This window comes from Osmia lignaria, chromosome 3, assembly GCF_051020975.1.
Source record: "Osmia lignaria lignaria isolate PbOS001 chromosome 3, iyOsmLign1, whole genome shotgun sequence".
Lineage (NCBI taxonomy): Eukaryota > Metazoa > Arthropoda > Insecta > Hymenoptera > Megachilidae > Osmia > Osmia lignaria.
The window spans coordinates 3,867,302-3,882,776 of NC_135034.1; the positions used below are offsets into that span (position 1 = coordinate 3,867,302).

The 15,475-nt window shown below is 36.3% G+C and overlaps 1 protein-coding gene across 2 annotated transcripts in view; it reads left to right on the plus strand.

The window, feature by feature from the left end:
- Dscam3 (Down syndrome cell adhesion molecule 3) overlaps positions 1-15,475 on the plus strand; it is a 280,870-nt gene that overhangs the window by 241,033 nt on the left and 24,362 nt on the right. For both annotated transcript variants that reach the window (XM_034326185.2, XM_034326183.2), the window contains exons 7-10: positions 7,922-8,068; positions 8,431-8,571; positions 14,508-14,698; positions 15,123-15,363. In XM_034326185.2, coding sequence (XP_034182076.1) covers positions 7,922-8,068; positions 8,431-8,571; positions 14,508-14,698; positions 15,123-15,363 — 720 coding nt within the window. The remainder of the gene's footprint in view (positions 1-7,921; positions 8,069-8,430; positions 8,572-14,507; positions 14,699-15,122; positions 15,364-15,475) is intronic.

Below are 15,475 nucleotides of genomic sequence, written 5' to 3' on the forward strand. Positions count from 1 at the left end.
TGCTGCGTCCAGGATACTGGTAGCCTAGCTTTAACCAGAGAATGAGATGTCAACATTAGCCTGTCTGCTGAAGAGGTTCCAATTACCGAGCCGACTGAAGATAAAGCTTGAAACATTCAACCTGTTTCGGTCAATGAACGATACTGATAATTTTTATTATAGTAGGCAGAGATTGTCTAATTACAAGGTATTAACAGTGCGATTAAAATCCAACAAAACAAATAAATTTTAAATTGGTTATTAGAAAATGTAATTGTTGAGGTTGTGTAAAAATTCGAGTAGGTACCCAAGACCCGGGTCAGGTCGAGTCCTGAATTACCCGAACAAATTTATGTGCTGGACAAACGTTAAGGGTTCCAATCAAACCCAGAAAGAATTCTCGAAACTAATTTCCGGGTACCCGCATACCTCTATTAACCTAGCAACTGTATCTCCTATGGGTGTTGAAGTAGAGATAACTAGTTTGCTATAAATGTCACAATTAACACAGTGATTAAGATAAATTAGAGATGAGAAAGGGAAACAAGCCGAAACTCACGAGAACTCGATACAACACGAAACTCGTGAAACTCGGGAACTTGGTAACTTCAAACTTTGACCCTGAACTTGAGACAACATGACCTTATTATAATATATTACCCCCGTGCTTCAAATGATAGCATTTGTATTCAAAATTGTTACAGTGAAATGCTTTCAAATTTTGGTTTCTTTCTCAGGTCGGGATGGGAATACTTTTCGAGATCGGGTGAGATCTCAAAAGTTTGTCCAGCACATAAATTTGTTCGGGTACCCAAACATTAACTTAAGACTCTCAAGTTAACTCGATTCGATACATGATAACATATGAAAAACACTTTCGAACTCAAAAATATAAGACAAATCTGAAAAATCATGTCCCGAATGCAGTCGGCTTCTAAATTGGATTTCAGGTCTCCAGTCGAAATTACGAATACCCGAGCAAATTTAAGTGCTAAACGAACTTTCGAAATCTCACTCGAACCTAAAAACACTTTCAACTCGAACTTGTGGTTACCCACACACCCCTACTTACTAACCCTCGGACAGCGGACTATGGAGAGAGCCCAAAGGCTGATGCCACTCATGGACCCATTTTTTTTTCACCAAAATTTCAGTACAAAGGCTGACGCCATTTATGCTATGGGCCATGGACCCATTTTTTCTTCACCAAGAAAAAGGCTTATCGTTCCAAAGAAAATAGGCATTAATTCATTGTAAATTCCGATAGTTTTCATTAATTCCGTCTCGATCGTAGCATCATCTACCGGAATATGGTGTGAATTAACGGAAACTATCGGAATTTGGAATGAATTAATGGACCTTTTTCTCTGGAACGATAAGCCGGTCCCACTAATGATATACATCATTGTAATCGGGACGACGCGACGTGACGAGACCTTTCATCCTATACCAAGTTTGTACTGAAATTTTGGTGAAGAAAAAATGAGTTCATGGCTCATAGCATAAATGGCGTCATCATTTTAATTTAATTTTGCATTTCATATTATTTTCCTTCCTACCTTTAAAAATGACTGTTGTAATATATGAAACTCTTCCGTTTGTAAATTATAAATTTAACTTTTTATTAATACTCTTACGTATCTTTTACAAGTCACGATTGACCCAGGCCCCAATGTTCAAGAATTAAAATCTGATTTTGAATTATTATTCTACTAAAACACGGACAAAATTTCTCAAACATTTCACCGACTACTCTATATATAACCATACACAGATACATAGTATATGCGATACGATAGGTGTCCTAGGATATCATGGAGAGCATCGCGTCGTGTCGTGTCGTGATACGTTTGTTTTGTAACTAGGCGGGTAACATTGTGCTGTACACATCGCGTCGGATGGAAACACCTGCGCGTCGTGCATCGTCCTAGTGCTGGCTCTTCGTCATCGCGCAGCCGGTTATCAGCGGCGCAATCCTGACCCAAGAACAGAGAGCCCTTCAACGAAGCGTATCGCGGCGATGTGCCAACCTTGTGTCATTAACACGTTCGACGCTCTCTCGAGGCGTCGAGCGCACGCTTGCGAGACGTCGTTTACGATAGAATCGATTCGACGATACATCTTTACTCTGGAGTATGCTGATATCGTACTTGAGGGATGACGAATAAGATGGCTCGAGAATGAAGTTTCAGGTAGTTGCGATTGAGACGTGAATTGCATGTGGAGAGTGGAAAGGGGATGTTAATGCGATAACGTCTTCGTTGAAGATGCACTAGAGCCAAAATGTTTGGATATCATAGCTTCCTTTAGGAAATTATTTTATAGGTGGAAGTAGGGTCAACCATTCTGCATACATAAAAATTGTAAACATTTATGAAATGCATGAAAATTCTCAAAATTCTAATCTTGAAAATATTAATGTTATATTAAATAAAGTTTCCTTTTCCTACAGTGCCATTTTGTTGAAGCCATCAATAAACAAAATAGAAAAGGAGATTCCAGCACTGGGCATATATAAAAATTTTATTATATGAAAATTCTTAAAATTTTAGTTTATAAAATATTGCTATTTTAATTCAGTGCACGAATTAAATTCCTACAGTGGCAGTTTTTTAAATTCTCAAAATTCTAATTTTGAAGGTACTTATGGTACTTGAAGATATAATGCTTATCTGGATAAAAAGAAATAAAATCTACCTATATTGTATATCACATTATTATGTTTAGAATGACCTACTAAGCATATGGGCAAAGTTTATTGAATATCCCAGAGGATATCATATACATGTGTGTACTTGTTTCGTATAATCATATATGTATATATACATATTGCGTGTATACACACGGGGTCGTACCTGTTACGTACAGCCGACCAACATAAATATGTATGGGGCATGAATGGCTGAGCGTGTACAGGACGAACCGAAGCGCGCTGTTAGAACGTACCTTGCGCCCTAGATGGATGCTGGTTCGCACCTCTTCTTTTATGGGGCCGAAATGCATCGCGTAACCTTGTTGTTGGCTGAATAAATTGCGACCTCTTCGACGCGTTTTTACGTCTACGTGGAGAAAATTTCTCGTTATTTTTCCCTGCGAAAAAGGAGTGGTTGAGGATTTTTTGTGATGGGATGAATTTAAGTGGTACGTCGTGATAGTATAGGGTGGAAGAAGAATGGTTTACATTTAGAAATCTGGATTAATGTCAACCTTACCGTGGTGAGAAAAATAATAGAGATAGGCAATTTGCATTTAAGGGTTATTGACCTGAATATTTCACCTCTATACAATGATTTACTCTTTCCCTACTAAAATAAGAAATATAAACATAATCCATTTCTAAATCCTCGGGCAGCGGATCATGGAGAGAGCTCCATAATTAACTTAATTTTGTATTTCATATCATTTTCATTTTCTAAATCTTACACTGCCTCTTTAAAAATTATTCTTCCAATACATGAAATATTTTTTTGTTTAAATTATGCATTTAACTTTAGGTTAATGTCCTTGTAATATTAACCCAGGTTCCACAGTTCAAGAATTAAACAATAAAATATAATTATCTTACGTAGCTCGAATACTTTTTGTTTCGAGTAACATTATAGTTTATTATCTAAGAAACGCATTATACTACATTTTCTACTTTTTTAGGAAAAGGGTTAATCAATCACTGTATACGTCATCCTATACTGAAAAGCCTTATTTAAGAAAATTAAATATCATTGAAAAAAGTATCGGAAACAATTCTAAGTACTTTTAATTCCATATTGAAACTAAACCCAAACCTAACTTAAAGCTAACTATATGAACGCAAATGAATGAGGTTTAATTTAATGTATATTAATAATAATTTCAAATAACAAAAAATAATACAGAATAAGTAAAAAAAATTGGACTTAGATATTATCTAGGTTACTTCATTATTTGTGCTTGGTAGATTTTTAGTTAATTAGTTTTAGACTATGTTTAGATTTAATTTTAATATATAATAAAAAGTCCTTACAATTATTTGCAGCACTTTTTTCAATGATATCCTACATTTTTAAATATCTTTTTTCAATATATTCTAGTTTAAAGAAAAAAAAATTAGAGATGACAACCAGATAATAGACAATTATTTTCCTCTTCATGTAATAATATTTGCAGCTTTGTCACAAATTTTTTCTTCAAAAATTTCATTTGCCCTATTAATTACAGTCGAAGTGATCGAATCTTTTTCTACGCTATCGATAATTGTGCAACGGAAGCGAACTCCTTTGGCACACGTGTCTTCGAGCGTGCGTTACCGTTCAGTCGAAAGCAGTATCCGGGTAAAGGAGCAAGGAGCTTCAAATAACCAGGGATGTCGCGTTTACGTAAAAGCTTTCCAGCTACTTTGTAAAATCTCGGGATGTTCAACGAACGCACGTTCGCCATCCACGTATTTTAATCGGGCGTTCATTCGTGCAAGTATCCATTCGAATCGTTCTTGGAATGGTAGAAGCTCGAAACCATCGACGATGGGTATTTATGGAACAAAAGAGCCAACAATTCTACGTACGATCGTTCGACAAGAGCCACCTCTTTTTGCTTAATTAAAGATCAGCAGGAACGTGATTGATTTTCATTCTTTGAACGAGAAAGCTTTTGTACAGAAAGAATTTACTATGGGAATAATTCCCCATTTGTTTGAAGTTATTCTGTCACTTTGTTCTTGAGCCACTATCAATTTTATAGCAAAAATGAGGGAACAGTAAAATATTGACAAACATTTAAACATTCCATCGTAAGAGTGTTTGACGAAAACAAATGCCTCTATAAAATATCGTTCAAAATCCTTTCTTTAACTGACACGAATGCACTTCACTCGTGTCAGTTTCCTTCAGTCCCGTGTCACATAATCCATTCTCAATCGACATTTTCTACAACCTATATTTCTCCTGATCTCTATCAAATCAGTATATCATATTCATGCTCATGGAACAAATATGAAGAATTATCAAAAGGGGATGAATGTTAATAGGGATGTTCTGTCATTTTTAGAATAATTAGTGAACTTGCCAAAACGAATTTTTATATACAAAATTGTATATTATTACACTACATAAACTTTCATTATAAAAAAAATAGTAATCAAATTTTTGCTTATTTTATTACAGGAAATTTTTTAATATTGCAAATCTGCAATCTTATGTTTTCTATAAATTTAATTAATAATGAAATGTGCAGTTAAGCCTTTGAACTCGTATATCACGCTGAGGATGACATTGTAAAACTTATAATGCTTTTTATAAAAAATATTAAATTTCACCGTTATACATTAATTTATCAAATTTGACTTAAAATAAATACAAGTTAATGTGTAACAACATTCAACTTCAAAGAGTTAATTTATTATTTCATATAGCAACGAAGGGTTAATTTCTGTATTTTGCACACCCATCCTTTTTACCAGAATTCTTAAAACCATTAAAAATTCTTTGAAAGAAATTCTCTGGATTTGGATTCATCCAAATGAAATACCACCCTCGGTTTCACGCCTGGACATGTTAAAAACTGAAACACCGTCTAATAATTGAAAATTGTCTCAGAATCCCGACGTTAATTCCTTTTCTAGGGAATCGCCTCGCCGCGAAAGAACGGTTTCAGAGCACAAAAGTGCTGAGTGGATCGCGTGTTTCGCTAGTGTCGGGGGACAATGACGTGACAGAAGGGACGGTAGAAGGGGGTTGGTGCTCCTTGGAGAAAATGAAAATGTGTCTTCCGCGGAATAGACAGGCAGCCGGCAAGAAAGACGGCAAAGCTGGCGAAAGCCGTTTGACGCGAACAGCCGACGAGGAAGAAAAACTTCAAAAAAGGGATCGATAGACCCCGGCCAGACCCGTTCCTCTTCGTCCTGCTCCGAGGATCGCGAGAGGGTGCGAGATTCAACGACGTGTCGCACCGACGACACCCCCTGTTTTACTCTAAAAACCCTTTCAGACTTTCAGCAAACTTTTTTCTACTCACTCTGCTTCTTTTGATGAAAATTTTCAGGTTAATTCGTGTGATTCATGTTTAGAGGTGGTTTTCAAGCAACGTGGTGTTTTTAGATACATTATGTTGAATGATATTTTTTTACAATAAATCTTGCATGATGGTTTAATCAATTCACTCGAAATTTAATTCCATTAAATCGACCCAGTAGCGCAACCATAATTTTCCGACAGGGGAGGGGAGTCAATTCACCCTTCTGCCCCCTTCTAGATGCGCTACTGAGTTCTCAATGTTTTTCAAAAATTGTATATTATAAAACATCAATTTTTTTACAATTTCCAATCTATCAATTCTAAAAAAGAAGAATCCTGACGTTTTCTCAATAGCATAATATAATAACCTAAAGCAGTCATCCAAAGGCCAAAGTTGTCTCATAAATTCCAGCCTGACAATATTTATTACACTCGTCGAACTTTGTTGCCAGTCCCTATTTTCCAAACTCTGTATTACTGATCTCCCTATCCTTTATCAAAGGATATATCCACAAGAAGCCGCGAAATCCAACGACACATTGAGCACAGTAGACACAAAGAAAGAAATAGGAAATAAGGTTGCTAGTCAGGCACCAAGGTGAGAGAGGATTGAGTTACCCTGGATGCGAGGGGTTGAACACCACGAAAGGAGCAATTTAATATCGTCTTCCCCAGACGGAATAAAAATACGAAGATAAATAGCCCGTAACTTTGCTCGGCTACCTCGTCTGATGGTACATCCACATCACGATCACCGATGGGTGTGTGAAAATTGTGAAGAAATGGAGGGCTACTCACCTACTGAAACTTATTGGGTATTTTATCTCCTACTAACAATAAGTGGTTAAGTTTTATTTTTCATTGTGTGAAGTCAAGATTAAGTATAATTAATAGGTTAGGTCACTAACGGTTTATAAAAAATCTAACCTCACGGAGCACTAAAAATATTTAGATAACCTCAACCTCGAAAATTCAATGAACGAAGTTAAATTTGTGGATTATTTTATTCAGTATCTTGTGACCGAGTTTTATTTTCGATTATGTGAAGTCAAAATCAAATATAGTTACTAGATTAGGTCACTAACAGTTTATAGAAAACCTAACCTCACATAGCACGAGAAATAGCCAGCAACCCTGACCTAGAAATTCAATTAACAAAATTCCACTACAATAAAATCTAACCAAAAAGTTCTACAAATATAAAAGCTCAGTACTAACAAAAGAAACTTCAGCCTCTTAATTTCAACGATAAATTTTGAACCCCAGGAATACAATTCCAAAAGGAATCTCCCTTAAGATCAATTCGAAGAAACAATTATTACAAGGTCGTAAAACTGAAATTTCCCAGAGAAAAACTAAAGAACAAAGAATAAAAGTGCAGAAGACAGTAACAATCATTGTTTAGCGGGGTAATTTCATTTTAACGGAATTTCAGCTAGTAAAATGGCCGACAGTTTACGATGGCGACTAAACATCTTTAGACAATTACATGTAGGTGGCTTTAAGTGAAACGTCCCGGTAGACATCAGTCACGTAGGATAAATTCTAGAGTTTTGGCGTAGCTGTCACGACGAAAAGAACTTTCAGCTGTCCAACTAGGGTCCACCAAATTGACCTGATCCAGATGTTTGGCCATTGGCTCGAGTAAATTGAAAATTTCACGCTTGACGGTTTTGCCGGTCGGTGATTCAACGGGATTTCATCGACAGATGCTGAGAATTTTGCATAACCTTTCAAATCTGTTGCCTGAATCCCTCGAAAATATAGCGTTATTTCCGCCAACCATCGTGAGATCTGGAAATAACCCCTTTTTGTCTTCGATAAGGACAATACTCTATGATTTACCATGAAGGGCTAAAGTCGATTTCCATGAGAATCAAACATGTTCGAAGAAATGTTGAAAAACAAAATTCTTTTATATGGAATATTTCAGAAATTCCTTTGCAATTTTGTTACAGGAGGAAGATTTGTGGTCACCTCCCAAGGTGATCTTCATATAAGGGCTGCCAGACCTGAGGATGGTAGGGCAACATATTCCTGTTTAACCCTTCACGCCTTGACTGGAGAGAGAAGAAGAAGCGAGCCTGCCACGTTAACAGTAACAGGCATGTCAAAATTAAAAAATAATATTAAGCAATATAAATAACAGAATAATTTAAAATAGCCACATTTTGAAATTTATCCTGTATAAACCCAATTTCCATGGTACAAAGTGTTTAAAAATGGAAGTCGTTTTTATTTTAATCGAAGAATAACCATTTTTTCCTTCAACTTGCTTTTTTTTAAAATAATATAATGGTGGCCTATGCCTCTTTTTAACCGACTTCGAAAAAGGAGGAGGTTACTCCATTTCTTTTTTCTGTTCCACTGGATCTCTCAACTGTAGTAATATTAATTTCTTGCTTCCACACAATTACCCCAATTTTAAATTCAATTATTAATATTTATCGAGATGTTCGATTTCTAGAACCAAGTGGGTCCATGCCACCCAGACTGATGCAGAGATCCCAGATCGCCATTTCCGCGGAAAGCGGATCGGATGTTCATCTCACCTGCTCGGCTCAAGGAAGTCCACCCCCTCAGTTCACCTGGTATCGCGATGTTAACGGTTGGTTTAATTAAGGGATCGTTTACTGTTCAGTTCAATAAGCGTTGATTTCAGAATTGTTAACATATCGTTCTCAAGCATGGGCATCATTATCAATATTATAGTAACTGTTTTCTGTGTTCTGTTATCATCCTAATTATAATTCCATTAGAATCTAAAAATCCACTGACATTCTAAATTTGTATGAATAAGACTATTATTGTTAAATTATTTTCAAAAATATTAATGAAACTTTTATGTAGCCATTTTTCGCAGACTTCAACACTTGAATAGCGGAGTCTAGATCAATCACGACCCAAATAAAATAAAATGCATAAAGGATAATAACTTGGAATTAAACCTATAATTTTTAAACGAAAGAAAAATTAATTTAAAAAAAAAGTGTAGAAGTTAGAAAGTGTAGTACAGTATTAAATCAAAGGGTCTCTCTCCATGGTACGCCGTCCGAGAATTAAACTGTAGTATATTACAATACTTTTATATGATCAAATTTCACTTTTGAACCGACTTCGAAAAAGGAGGAGGTTACTCAATTCGATCAGTATATTTTTTCTTCTGGCTTTGTTCAGAAAACGACGGATGGACCAATCGAAACAAAACCTTTTGCATCTTGTAGAGTATTTCTCCCACTTATCGTTAGTCCCGTCAAACAATATGTTGCATCTTTTCATTCCTAACGACTTTTATTGCAAAAAACGTAATGCTTCATTTATATCTTTCGGCGTTTAGACTGCAAGGAATGTACCGATCACGATGAAAGCTTTCATATCTAATAGGAGATATTTCCGCGATATCAAATGGGTCATTCGGTAACCGGCGTGTCATAGGTTGCCAACCCTTGAACTAGGATCTTCCGAGTAAAAGAAAAGTTTTTAGTTTTGTGCCGCCTCCGAAAAGGTTCAAATGTATTTAGTATACTATTTAACGATTAAATAGATTTTATTAATAGCTGTAGAATATTAGTATAAATGAAATAGAAATTATTTCATACTTTTTAGCGCATTTTGAAGTCGGTTATATTTTTTGTTAAAAATTATTTTATCGTGTCATATCCCCTTATAACCAACCCAGAGAACTGCCTCCACTGACCACGAGATACGACACTGTTGTCTGTTCCGATACTGAAAAAACTGAGGCTCTGGCTAACAATTTTATTGATTTTTTATCCACTCTGGCCTGTGACTCGGGGGAATCCCCAGAAAAGTACATTTTACACCTGCTTCCATCGCAAAAATAGTCGCCCAGTTGGATAATCGTAAGACCCTGGCCTGACAGAATCACGTCACTTATGCTAAAGCACGCTTCTAAAATGGTTTTTTGCCAGCTCTATTATATCTTCCTTAGCTCGGCATCTCTTGACTATTTTCCACGTGCGTGAAAGGTAATTCCTATACATAAACCCGGTAAACCGCGCAATTATATTACAAGTTTTAGACCAATTAGTTTACTCTCTATCCTCGGCAAGGTCTTCAAGAAATGTATATCAGAAATGCTCAATACTTATCTTAGCGTTAATAAAACCATTATTAATCAACAGTTTGGCTTTAGGCGGGGTCACTCTACAATCCAGCAGATTATTAGAATTGCTCAAATGGTTACTCAGCAATTCAACACCAAGCGTTGTGCTGCTATGGTCCTCCTGGACTTGTACAAGCTTAACCAGATCGGTCTGGACTCCGGCTTCAACCGGCTGACACGTTCTTATCTGGAGTCTAGGAAAATGTTCGTGCACCTTCGCGGCTCCTGCTCCAAGGAATATGATGTACAGGCTGGAGTTCCGCAGGGCTCAATCCTGGATCCCGTCCTCTTTAACTTGTATATAAATGGCATTCTTTCCTTTTCTAAAAACCCGTTATTTTTATTTTCTCGTCTTCAAACCTATTTAGACTCTGTTCTTGATTACTTTAGAGTGTGAAAACTAGTTGTTAATCAGGACAAAACAGAGGCTATTTTTTCACTCGCAGTAAAAATCATACTGCGTCTTAAAACAGGTTCCAATTTGTAGTAAACGGTCACTCAATCCCATGGTCAAATTCTGTTAAGTACCTTGAAGTTATGCTTCATCAGAGGTTAAATTGGTTTTCCGCGGTTGATGATAGCATTATTAAAACACATAAAGTTCTTGGGTTTCTCTCTGTCCGTATTGGTTATACATCTCCACTTAAAACTTCCATCCGAATCAATATTTATAAAATGTGTATTCGGCCAGTTCTCGTATACGGCTCTCAGATATAGTGGGATCTTATTTTTAAATCTATCCGGAAGAAAGTTCAAAGAGTCCAAAACAAAATATTAAAATTTATTTTAAACAAACCTAAGGATTTCCCCACCTCAACTCTACCCGAAATCACCTCGGTTCCTTTAATCTCTGACTTCATTAAAAAGCTAATTTCTAACTATCAAGTAGACAACCATGAATACCCTTTGGTCAGGCTTATTGGGACATATTAGGAGGATATCTCCTACAAAATCAAGGTTTGATTCTCGACACAGAGGACATAGTCCTGGACAATACATGACGATAATATATGTTACTTCTAGGCGATGATTCTCTTTGTCCTGCCGACTGCCCGCTCACAGCGCTGTACCAATTATATTAGTTACTCTTAGACCGCGGTTTTTTTGAAAATTTTTCCGCTACCATTATAACTAAAATATCTACTACTAAGATCGGTAATACCATATAGTAATTTTTTTGTCGGTAAATTAGACTTCGCTATAGGGACGACTCACGGGGAGACCGTCTGGTGCAATGTCGTCGACCTTTCCTCTACTTCTCGTTAAATTTATATTACAAAAGAAAAATACTTTTACAGTAAAATCTCTCTAGTTGTCCCTTTGTTGCCCTGCTGATAGTGTCCACCGGTTTCGTCCTATGCCTAAGTATTTCTCACCCAATGCCTATATTCTGTTCGTTTAAGTCAGTCACGCATTACGCGACGAGGTTTCTTTGATGAGAGTTAGAATTTGGTAGTTTATAATAAAGCACTATAACTTATTTAATATTAATTTTTTCTACCTACGGATTTTTTAAACATATTAGCCAGACTCTTCTGATTAAAATGAGACTAAACACGATATAATTTGAAGCATATTTACTTTATTTTTAACCGACTTCGAAAAAGGAGGAGGTTACGCAATTCGATCAGTATATTTCTTTTTTTCTGTGTTTGTTCACTGATTACTCCAAGATTGATGGACCAATCGGAACGAAACCTTTTGCATCTTGTAGAGTATGTCTCCCAATTGGTCTCGTTAAAAAAAAATTTTTTCATTTCTTCATTGCTAAGGATTATTATTGCAAAAAACAGGAAGTTTATAATTTCAACATAGGATGATTTCAATGACCATTTAATATGTTATCAGGGGGCATGATTCTGAACAACTTTTTCATTATGCATAATTAACGGAAAGTTTTAGTTTCCGAGATATTCGTGAAAAAATATTGTTATTACTACATTGAATTCTACGTATGCCTACGTGACTCTGGCGGTGTATGGGTCAGCATGCAGTCTACTGTTTCTATATTATATCGCATCGACCGAAAAGTAGTATATATATGTATGTACATATATAATAACTATTGTTATTGCAAAATCCTATTCTTTAGTGCTACTCTGCAAGGAATGCACCGATCGCGATGAAACCTCTCACATCTAATCGGAGATATTTTCGCGATGATCCCAATTGTAAAAATTTGTGGAATTTGTTATTGTTAATAACTATTGTTATAGCAAAAACCCTATGCGCTGGTGTTACTCTGAAAGGAATGTACCGATCACGATGAAACCTTTAACATCTAATAGGAGATATTTCTGCAATTATCCCACTTGCAAAAATTTGTGGATTTTATTGTTAATAACTATTGTTGTAGCAAGAAACATATTCGTTGTTGTTACTCTGCAAGGAATGTACCGATCGCGATGGAACCTTTGACATCTAATAAGAGATATTTCCGCGATGATCCTACTTGCAAAAATGTATGGAACTTGTTATCGTTAATAACTATCGTTATTGCAATTAACCAATAAGATCGGTAAACCTCCTTACGGCATCCTACAAGTACTGCTCGTTCCACTAAAGAGTGTGAAATAAAATAATTTTTAACCAAAAATACAACCGACTTCAAACTGGACTAAAAAATGTAAAATAATTTATATTTCATTTATACAAACACCTAACAGCTATTAATAAAACCTATTTACTCGTTAAATAGTATACTAAACTATTTGGAGGCGGCGCAAAATGAAAAATACCAGAATAAACGATGCTGCCAATAACCATTTGGTTGCGGTATGGCGCACTTCATAATTAATAATTCGTAAGAAAAAATACGAAACGTTATAAATACGGTAAATAACCTCTGTAATTATAACGATTTGCATCAGTAGTGCAACACTTCCGATGTACATGAAATGGAATCGACTTCTTTAGTATGTGAAAGCCATGGATCTAACAATAAGAACCTATGGACAGAGCCCTCGGAGCGGTGTTGCCAAATTTGCGGCAGAGGGGCTGTCTCTTTCATGAATATACCGCGATCGGGTCTTTCCGCCGCATACTCGATGATTCCAGAGAGACCACACATTCTATACGCACTAACACGGACACCGCGCCGTGTGATACAGACAGATACATGTGTGGTGATAGAGACAGGTACATATACACGCTTCGTTTATATTTGGCTACAAATATAAGTTCTTAATAAGTTATTAAAAGTTTTTAATTTTGCGCCGCCTCCGAAAAGGTTGAAATGTATTTAGTATACTATTTAACTATTAAATAGATGTTATTAATAGCTGTGGAATATTGGTATAAATGAAATATTTCATACTTAATTGGAAATTTTTTCATACTTTTTAGCGCATTTTGAAGTGGGTTTTTTTAGTACAACGAACAGTATTTGTAGGATGCCGTAAAGTGGTTTACCATTCTTAATAACAATAGTTATTAACAATAACGAATTCCATAAATTTTTACAAGTAGGATCATCGCAGAAATATCTCCGATTAGATGTGAAAAGTTTCATCACGATCGAGGCATTCCTTACAGAGTAGCGCTAAAGAATAGGATTTTTCAACAACAATAGTTATTATATATGCATACTGATTTTGGGTCGATGCGATGTGTATAAAAACAGTAGAGAATCGGCGACTACATGCTGACCCATACACCGCCAGAGACAGGTGGACATACGTGGAATTCAATCTAGTAGTAACAATAGTTTTTCAGGAATATCTCCGAAACTAAATGAAAAAGTTGTTCAGAATCATGTTCCCGATAACATATTAAAGGGTCATTGAAATCATCCTATGTTGAAATTAGAAACTTCTTGTATTTTGCAATAACAATGAAGAAATGAAACATTTTTTTTTAACGAGACCAATCGGGAGACATACTCTACAAGATGCAAAAGGTTTCGTTCCGATTGGTCCATCCAGCTCAGAGTAATCGGTGAACACACACAGGATAAAATATAAAATAAAATAAAATAAAATAAAATAAAATAAATAAATAAATAAATATATATATATATATATACTAATCGAATTGAGTAACCTCCTCCTTTTTCGAAGTCGGTTAAAAACAATTTGCATCCAGCAAAATCTAAAAATAAGGAAGTTAATCTGTTAATTTCTCGGCTGCTACGGCTCCCATGCTATCCTTCTCGTTTACGACTTTTCGTCGGCGCGGCGCGGTCAAAAGCAGCCGCGAGGCTTGAAGAATCGTGTCTACCCTACCCATATTGTCCACTTTCGCTTTTCAGCTTACGGACAACTAGGGAGATTTTACTGTACATCATCAAATCTTGTCAAAATATTTGATATCCACTCAACGTTTTCATCGGAAAGGGATGAAAATACTATGATTTTAACATCCTGTTTTGGCTGTATAATAGTATCGGGCATCAAGTAGCGGTTAACTCATTGTTGCAGGACACTCGATACCAGTAGAGTCGTTCGGTCGCATTCAACTATGGGGTGATTTGATGCAAATCCGTCGCGTGGACGCTCAGGATGCGGGAAGGTACATTTGCCGAGCCAGCAATCAGGTTGGTGAGCAACGAGCAGAAACACACCTGTCGGTCACATCAAAACTGAATGCCAGGATCCAACCCCGTGTTCAGGTACCACTTGGCTCGGTTACACAAATATTTCTCTATTTCGTATAAATATAGAATACCATGTTACATTTCTATTTTGTAAATATACAGTCTTGTGTAGCTTGAAACTATACAATTTAATTATTAACAGAATTAATATAACATCTTTTTAACATTTTATATGCTAACAGTAACCATGCTCTCTTTTGAATAATTCATCATTTTGTGGTGAAAATAAAAATAAAAGATCATTGTTATACATTCTCCCAAGCACGCATCGATTTAGTTGTTGAAAAAAGAGTAAATAACTAAATAAACTGCAACGCGTGTCATTAAACTCGACGACAGCAAGGGTAAAAGGGAGAGGGCCCTCAATGCAACCTCGTAAATCGCAGCACGGACATTAACTTTCGAGCACGAATCGTTAACCGTTTCCCGGTATTTACAGATCATCAATTCCGGAGAGTCCGCCACTATGAATTGCACGGTGGAGGGTTATCCGGTCGAGAGCGTCGAGTGGTTGCACGATGGTGTGCCGGTATTGACCGCGCAGGACACCAGGATCAGATTGCTGGCTCCTCTGGTCCTCGTGATAGGCTCGGTCGGACGAAAGGACAAGGGGATGTATCAGTGCCTCGTTAGAAGCGACAAGGAAAACGCTCAAGCCACTGCGGAATTGAAACTAGGGGGTATCTAATCGCATACCATATCTTGATGGTTCAGTAAGGATATCAAACCACCAATTTTTTATTATTTGTGCGGTCTCTTTGGTTATTAACAATAAAACAAATTGATAGACTT